The sequence below is a fragment of the Acanthaster planci genome, linkage group LG05 (assembly GCF_054643075.1).
Source record: "Acanthaster planci isolate LZ-2023a linkage group LG05, COTS_SCS, whole genome shotgun sequence".
In the NCBI taxonomy this organism is placed as follows: Eukaryota; Metazoa; Echinodermata; class Asteroidea; order Valvatida; family Acanthasteridae; genus Acanthaster; species Acanthaster planci.
The window spans coordinates 4,153,357-4,162,545 of NC_141781.1; the positions used below are offsets into that span (position 1 = coordinate 4,153,357).

General features: G+C 41.0%; 1 protein-coding gene across 6 annotated transcripts in view; it reads right to left on the reverse strand.

Moving 5' to 3' along the window:
* Positions 1-2,679: 2,679 nt before the first annotated feature.
* LOC110986786 (uncharacterized) overlaps positions 2,680-9,189 on the reverse strand; it is a 128,118-nt gene continuing 121,608 nt past the window's right edge. For 3 of the 6 annotated variants that reach the window (XM_087137327.1, XM_087137321.1, XM_022248988.2), the window contains 5 exons: positions 9,077-9,151; positions 7,847-7,921; positions 7,486-7,569; positions 6,392-6,538; positions 2,680-6,269 (listed from right to left, as the gene is read on the reverse strand). In XM_087137327.1, the coding sequence (XP_086993453.1) occupies positions 5,641-6,269; positions 6,392-6,538; positions 7,486-7,569; positions 7,847-7,921; positions 9,077-9,151 (1,010 nt within the window). In that variant the 3' untranslated portion in view covers positions 2,680-5,640. The remainder of the gene's footprint in view (positions 6,270-6,391; positions 6,539-7,485; positions 7,570-7,846; positions 7,922-9,076; positions 9,152-9,189) is intronic. The other 3 variants (XM_022248986.2, XM_087137325.1, XM_087137322.1) reach the window with 1 other exon arrangement.

Consider the following 9,189-nt stretch of genomic DNA (forward strand, 5'->3'; position numbering starts at 1 on the left):
GCGCACTATTGTGAATCTCCCGTATTCCTATATACACAGATTTTGTAGTTGCTCTTTTTTTTCAATAAAATATGACAAAAGCTGGACGAAATAAAAACAAGAAAAAACAAATGCCTGCGGCTCAGGGTGTGTATTTTGCAAGTGCGGGGAACGGAAATGAAAGAAAATTCATGATGGCGCCTTTTTCACCATAGCGCATCGCGTCGTGCGTCCGCGGCATCTTGCTTCAGGCGACACGACATGAAAAACGACGTAACGCACGACGAGTGTGGCGCGACAGACGACGGAAGGAGCGACTTTTAGGCAGAAAAAAGCCAACAAGGAAATGACGTAAGACGGCTTCAGGGCGCCTTCCCATGCACGTAAACACTTGCGCCAAGCGTTGCGTATCCGTCAAAATCGCTCTCGGGGGCAATTTTGACGGCCGAACGCAACGCACAAGTATGTTATGTTAATGGAGTCGGTTTTGTGTCTGTGAAAGTCAAACGCATGAACGTATCGCGCACGCAACGCACCCAAAAACGTGAATATGGAAAGGTTCTCCCTGGAAGAGGATTGAGAGAGGTAGAAATATGTGTCGTAAATAGTACACCATACTTAAGAGAAAGTAGCTGCATTGCGTCTGTATGTTTTTCATTGCTGTTCTGTTTTTCCAGGGTGATGTTTCCAAGCTGACCTTTAACAAATCAAAGCTTTTCTCTCGGACATTTACATAACAAACGCTTGAGTTTTTGAGCGAAGTTAGGGAACTCAAGATTACGATGATGGAAATTTCAGTGTGCTTGCGGTTTCCTCGTAAGTAGACATCAAATAATTCACTTGCCCAATATCTATTCAGATGAGAAAAAACCCATTGGGTAGAGTCCTGTACGAGAGTGGGGATTTTTATTTCCTTCGAAATAAGTTTCCCGAAACACTACACAGAGGGGAGTTAAGTGACAATTATGATCTGGCTTGGGCGAACATAAGGAATTTCCAGACAAACAGGAACTGAATGTACATGTAGAGTGATCCTGAATCCTCCTCACGGATCTGACCTTCTGGATACGGACCACATCATGTTTAGTGCACTCTTCCGGGACACAAAGCACCAGGCACGCCTAAATACACTACTGCTTCTAGGGCTAAATTTGTCATGACGAGACAGCTGACGAAAACATTACTTTGGCCGTTGCAGATAAGAACAGTCACTTGCCAGTACCAGGAAGTTTGGAATGAAATAAAAACGAGATACCGATGCTGCGTACATGTTTTTTGTTATAAACCATTGCAAACATCTAAAAAAGTTTTTAAAATCTTCGCGCCGGCCGAGGATTTTACACATGGGACCACTTGACCATGTTCTGTAATTTTTGAAAGATTAATTTCTAACTGAAATCACTCCGAGAAAGACTCGTGTTGGAATTTTATTTTTGTATTCTTCAATTACATTGTGACAATGTCACTTTGAGATGGGTAAAAAACGAATTTCATTGACGACATTCCACTTCCGGCATAATCGTGCCTTTGTCCCGTTGTTCATGTATGTTTGTCTTCAATTTATGTACTTAGGTAAGAATAATAAAGTGTAACATTACAAACATTTTATAATTGTTTACAGTCGATATTCAGGATTCACTCGGGATGGCCTTGTTAGCGGTTTGATTTAGCCTTTTCATTAATTAATGCAGATTATTCCTTGAAGTTCACTTTTCTTAAATTGTAAACTGCCCAACATATTTTGGTTTTCTGTGTAAGTTTCAGTTTTTATCTAAAGGCCACCATCAAATAAGTTTTTTTTTCGAGTACACCAAGCTGTTCTGGTTGTTGTGTATTTCAGATTTTTGAAGTGGAAGGTTGTTTTTGGCTTGATCTTTCTCAGGTATTTTTTCTCAGTGCCAACGGAGGTGTTGACTTCGAAAAATTGTTCGACTCTGTTCATTGAGAGAGCCTGCAGAAAAAATATGGCCAGTTATGGAATTCAATCTTAAAGGAATGCAACCTTAATTTAAGCCACGAAACTGAATACGTGTGGTGTATGAGCTGGATTGAAAATTAATTAACGGTATTAGCACACTGAGGTTTGAGAATCACCGGTAAAGCAAAATGATAGAACAGTGTAAGATGGTTAGCAGGTAAATGAGGTTCGTAAGTATGTATGCCTGAGTGTAAATGTCTGTAACAAAAACAGAGGACAAGGCATGGGTGATAGGATATGCAAAGCAAGGGTTGTATTTTTGAAGCTAAAGCAGCTATGGAAATCAAGCAAATTCACATTGCACACTTTACCAAGCCATAAGCCTGTACAAATCACTAGGCTGTGTGTTCTATGAAAAAGAAATATGGAAAAGTAACGAGGGAGACAACAAGGTTGGACACATTCCTGTTTAAATGCTTATTAGGTGGCCGTAGGCCATATCTAATCACGACATAGTAAACTGATAAACGAGGAAGTAAAGGCAAGAACATGAAAATGGATCGACTATGTGCTGAGAATGGAAGACGACAGCTGCTGCAGGACAGCGCTGGGCTCAAAGGCAAAAAGAGAGTTGGCTGGCCGGCCAAAGACAACAAGGCGACGCACTGGAGGTCTTGGGGCGAAGCCAAACGTTGCTAGAGACAGGGGATGCTGGAGGCGAGCCTTCCAGCCGTAGGGGTCACCAGGCACGAAGAAGATAGATTGCTTGAGAAAGCGAAACATTTTACGAAAGCCTTTTTCAGATGTGTTTTATTTTCAAGAAATAAATGAACAAAAAATAACTGCAAATTCTAACATATTTCAATTTAAGTTTCTCAATATTCAAGGGTTCTGTAAGTGCCTCATTGGAGGAATTATTTTTAGGCTCTATAGATGGTTTGCATAGCTGCCATGTAACAGGCCAGAGTTTTTCTGCACAATGGAGGTTTCCCTGTGGAATAAAATAACTACCCTGCAAGACGCACGCTAAGCCTCTGTTCCGATCAAAAAGCACCTTTAGCCATGTAGTGTTAAGTTAATGAGATAAAATTTTGCCAACCAGTCAACTTCATTAATGAAACAAAGCATAGCTTGGTATATTTGGCCCCCAGGGAGGGGAGAGGAAATAATGTTTTTACATGTGTGTCTATTATTTTTTCTTTACGTTCTTAAATTTGAACTTTGCTCTATTTAAAACTCTTCCGGGACATGGTACCGTACAACACTGAATATACCACATATGGAAAAACAGGATATAGACGAGGAAAACATTCCACATCATTACAACAAACTTCGCATTGTAATAAGAGGTAAAGTATTTCATTGTTCCTTAAGCTTAGTCATGAAGAATGTGGCATTTGGCAAATTGCGAGGTAACGAAATATTTAAAAAACTTAAAATTAATGTTGTATGTAATTGTATACCTTTGCTTGCTTTGACAGTGAAAGTATCAATCTGTCAGTGACAGTTTTCTATTTTTTAATGCCTCTTTTGACGCGTGTCATATATATATTGATCCGACAAAGAAACTGCTCATTTACCATTGGAATATAAATCTTAAAACATAAATTTAAAAAGTAAAGAAATTCATAAATACAAATGTACATAAATGGAAAAAATCTAAAAGCTGTCCTTTGTTACAATTAACGAGAATTTTCTCACTGTCCCCTTATAAAGGATTCTTCTTGCGCCCACTTGCAAGAAAATATCGTACAATATCCCAATTTGCTCTCTTTTATCTGTTCGTTGGAAGGAGAACGTTTTCTGCATGTTTACTTTACTTGGTGTACACAAACTGTTCACATAAACGCCAGCACTTCCTCTTCAAATTCAATATGGCGCAACATACATGTACATGTACATGTAGCTCCACATGCTACATATAGTTACTGCGTAATGGCCAGGAGGTCACCAATTAAAACCTAATTCAACTCAAAGTGTCATAATATACATCTACTTTCCTAAAATAAAAGGTTTTTGCTGATGAAAGGTTTTTGCTGCAAATAAGTAGGAGTATAGGTGTGGCAAAGTTCTTCCCCATAGAGATTTGAATAATGCTAGTAAATTTTGCTAAAATCATGCATATCCAACAAGAAATGAGACCTAGGGGTACCCCCACGTCCAATTGCTATACACAGTCTAAACTATTGTTACCAAACACATCCTCCCCAGATGTCTGAAAAATATTTTCTCAGATTACAATGAAACAATGACCAACACAAAGCACGGGGGGATTCTCTCCGTCTCATATCTTGCTTTATATGAAACCATGAGCGTCGCTAGTGGGCGTGGTTCTGGAGCCACTTTTTTTGGGGGGGGGGGCTAGATCCTTCACACGTCACCTTTCAACTTTCGCTACTGCTCTTTCACTTAGGGAGAATGTCTAGCAGAGTTTAATGCATGTTGCACACAATGCCCCTTCAAAATGATCATGGACTATTTTATTTAATTAAAAAAATTAAATGCAGAATTGCGAATTCAATATTTTCCAGGGGGGGGCTAGACAAAAGTTTACTGCGCCTGCATGCATGGTTGCTACTATCCTTTTATATGAAATGTAGCTTGTATCGTCGTATGAATTAAACCATTGGAGCCCTTCCACGACTGCATGGCAAGGGCGAATGAGGGGGAGGCAACGGGGCTATCCCCCATTAAAGTTCTTTTAATGATTTAAGGTGTTTTTGTGTCGTTTCGTTTCTCTTCCTCCAAAAGCGTGTTAAAAGCCCTAGAATGTAGCCTTACCCCCGATAAAGGCGATAAAAGGTTACATGAAAAATTTCCCCTTCCCCCAACAAACCAAATATGCCCCCCCCCCATTTTTTTTCTGGATCCACCGTTGCAGCTATGCGAGTGTTTCACCATCCAGACACAAGCATTTTAGGCCCAGCCCACTGGTTCTCGACTGCGTCCGATTGTAAGTGACCGCAGAGCTAGTTTGAGACAGCGTTTCATAACATCAATTCAAAACAGAGCATTTTGAAGTGAAGTGTGGGGGTACACGCATCGCGTTTGGTTTTGCGAAGTTCCGGAAAGACTTTATGTCCCCTAAGGATTGCGTGCCAGAATAACCTACTCAATATTTTCCTAGTGCGTGTGAACCAAATGCTCGACGCGACGCAGCTGTATAAGTCCGTTTCGGACACGGCCATAGATTGGTTTCTCTTCCAGACTTTTGAGTGTCATTACAGTTCATAAACAACCGAGAAGGGGGGGGGTGTCAGATTGAGGGAAACCTAGTCAAGTAAATCCAGGATATCCCAGGAGAGGCCTACAAAAGGTGAACTGGATAGTCTTTTAATTTGAAAGGCCCTCGCTTCTAATTAAAATGTTTTATAAATAGATGCTGATAATGCTGGTGATGAGCCGAAGCCGAGGGGGCATTATCAGCATTCATTCTCCTGAGGGCAGCCCAGGTGGAGATTTTTTGTCTGAATTTGCAGACAAACGGAAAAAAAGGATGAAACATACGTGAAATATATTGTTTACAGTGGTATTGTTGCACTTACTTAAATTTTCCCCCCATTTTATCCTTTTTTGCTGGTGGGGGTCGAACCCCGAACTCCCCCTCGGATCTGCGCCTGGCACAGTTGAACATTTTTAAACTTTTCAGTTGATAAATTCAAGCCATTTACTTTAAGATTATATTTTATTTTGTGAAATTGTCATACAAATAATCTTTCCTCTTACACAATTTTTTGTGTTGATTAGAGTTTAGTCAAGGTGACATTATATGTCACCATGTACCCCTTGTCCCAGCCATAAATCAGTTGATTTCTTGGGTTGTAGGACATCATGGTCATTTTTAAGTGGCCGATCCGATAGGGAATATCCACGTCAGCCAGTTCCTCTCCTGTGAATAGGTTCACTCCAAAGTCCACAGTAGAGTTGAATTGCTCAGAACTCTTGGTTGTATACAGCCGGCCGCAGATGATGAAGGCTTCGCCTGCCCAGCGCGGGGGGTGATTGGACACAATTGTCATCTTGATCGAGAGGTCCTCTGGATCTAGTCGGGACACCACAAGGTTCTGGTTGAGCTCTGTGGTCTTGTAAATTACCCACAGTCCGTTGTCATCGACGGCAAGGTCAAAATAAGTGTAATTAGAACTGTACAGGTACCCCTGCCCACGCGCTCTTCGATGCCGGGCAAACGGAATGCTTACTTTGGCTGTGACGGTCTCCGAGCTCAGGTCGTATCGCACAATCTCGGGCAAGTAGCTACGGTGAAAGTATAGGGAATTGTTGTAGACCACATGGCCCGTGCCAGCCCAGGTATATGAGAGGGTGTGGTACCTAGTGTACGTGTCCAACTTTAGAGCTTCCATATTTTGGTATTCTGTAAATAATCATTTTAAAAGATGATTAATATGACCAACCACCTGCAATTCTTTTTACTTTGTTTCCATTTCACTCCATGCATTTTAGCCGCCATCTTTTACTTATTATTTTTTTCTTTACCGAAAATGGTAACTCCATACAAATGCTTGGTCACCCATATCTTGTCTGGTTGGGACGGATTTGGGGCGGTGTCCTGCATCCAAGAACCCCAGTAGGTACTTCCATACTTGTGGTCCTCGGGCGCACTGATCTTTTCCAGAACACACTCTGACAATCGTAAGATAATGTAAACATGAACACTTTCAGAAGTTATGCATGTCAACAAAGAGTTATTTAAATAACTCCTTCGGGAGTCATCCCTAAAGCCTCATCGTTGAATCTGTACATCACATAACTATTAAAAGAAGCCCAACAAATGTCGGCTCTCATAAAGTAAAACTTAAGCGGACGATTTCTTATACTGTGATTTAAATAGAATAAAGAAAAACCAGTACATTCCGTTTAGAAGTTCTTCCAGCACACCAAAAAGTGGCACGTGCCTTTGGGGGGGGGGTTGAGATGTTTTGATTACCGATATGATTTGTCAGGGCTCCTTGTGTCAGATTATCTCAGCAACGTAACTAGAGTTGGTATCAGCATATGTCACTGGCGGCGGAAGCGGGGGGGGCTCAGAGGAGCCGGTGCCCCCCCCCCACACTTTTTCGACTGATCCTATAATACGGGCGTTTCACAATAGTGCGCCTCCGAGAGTGTACATTGCGTTGGCCAATCACAATGCGCGAAATCCGTCGACAAATTTCGCGCGTTATGATTGGATTGTGAATCGCCTGTACCTGCTCTGAGTGCAACAAAAGAGGGCGTGGTTTTTTTTTGTTTTTTGTTTTGGTACTCACTTTATAGGCGGGTCATGAGGCGCGCAAGTATATGCGCGTTTGACGCGGAGCAAGGTCTTTGCGTACACGCAGAATGCGTGTAAGCACCCGCTTGTGACCACCTGTCTTTCTTTCGCCGCTTAGGTTGCATTTCAACTCGGTGGCCTAACAACGCCCCCCCCCTTCGCAAATCGTTCGGCCGCGTGGCAGATGTTCTGGGCTGTTTTTTTAAGACGGGAAAGATATGCATATTTCCCGTCGTGTTCAGGGTATTGTATATGCGGAAATTAAAAGAGGGTTTAATCTTGTTATCTATATTTGCGAGAATAGATAAAAGGATACCTGACTTTGGAGTACTCGCTGTCGTGTCAGGTGTTGATGATAATGTGGCAATGGGTGTGGAATCATCTATAGTACTCTGAAGAGCTTCAATTTGGATAAAAGTTTCAGGTGAAACTGTTAATTCTTTTCTCTTCTTTCATGGAAGTATTTAAAGTTCGTACTTCTTTTGTATTTATTTTCAGGGTAATGAAAACCAAGAAAAATGAAGTGCCAGGGATTTTTTGTAATTGTTAGGGAGCAAAACCTCGTTAGATTTGAACCCAGGTCACTGTAAGTAAAGGAAAGGAAAATATTGCTTCATCCATCCAAATCACCAGACAACTTTTTTTGTAATAAGAGAGAATTATTCTTCTGGATATACCTGAAGTTGTAGTAGCCTCGAAGTCAGGCAACAACGTTGTCTTGGTCACTGTTGTTGGAGTTGTGATGCGAAGAGCTTTAAAATTAATAGAATGAAAATGTGTGAAGCGTTTGTAACCAACTTTTCCAAAGCGACGCTAAAACAAACCGAAAAGATTGCTTTAGGAAAAGGTCTCAACTTAATTCCCATCCCCGCTAAACCAAACCGCACCACGCTCATATATAAGTGACCTAAACGCTTTTAATCGAAGACTAAGAACAGCATTTCTAATGCATAGAAACTTCCTTTCAAACCTTCCTTTCAACATTTCCTTCTCCAGAAATGTGAAACACAGACACTGTTGAATTATGCTTAGTGCAGTGACATCCAAAACATCTAGAGCTGGGCCTGACATTGGCGTTGAGAGGGGGCTTTGCGCCCCCCCCCCCAAAAAAACACATATAAATTTGAGAAATAAGAAAAAGGACAAACAAGAGAAGAAATGGGAAGAAAATCAACGAATTTCTTGAAAAACCTCAAACAGACCACCTCCTGCTGTTGACTGTTTATCAGTCGTTAGCTGTTGAGCGCTTTGCCCTGGAATTTTTTCCCTCAAAAAAAAGTGGTTTGTCCCCTGGAAAAAAATCATCAGGACGTCCACGGGGCCTTAGACTTCTATTCTTGCAAAATCTCTCTCAAAGGCAAAGGCCTTTGAAAACAATCCTGATAGGATTGAAATATTAGGCAGGTGTATGATGTACTCGAGTCCATCACAAGTCCTCCTCAAGTCTGACCACAAGACCCTTTCCCAAAACAAGGATGAAGGAATGCCTTGTCACAGTTCAATGAAGTAACATCAATATCGTGCGGCTGGGCGAAAGACTTGTGATACACAGACGGGGACTTCCAGGTACTGGACTTCATACAACACTGCATCAAAGCTGCTAACTTTTAATTTTATTTCTTGCTATAACAGTTCGAAACACGATTGTATAATTTTATAAACTGTGCTCTTAATCACTCTTCATGGAAATATTTAAAGTTCGTACTTCTTTTGTATTTATTTTCAGGGTAATGAAAACCAAGAAAAAATTAAGTGCCAGGGATTTTTTTATAATTGTTAGGGAGCAAACCCTCGTTAGATTTGAACCCAGGTCACTATAAGGAAAGGAGAGGAAAATATTGCTTCATCCATCCAAATCACCAGACAACTTTTTTTGTAATTAGAGAGAATTACTCTTCTGGATATACCTGAAGTTGTAGTAGCCTCGAAGTCAGGCAACAGTGTTGTCTTGGTCACTGTTGTTGGAGTTGTGATGCGAAGAGCTTTAAAATTAATAGAATGAAAATGTGTGAAGCGTTTG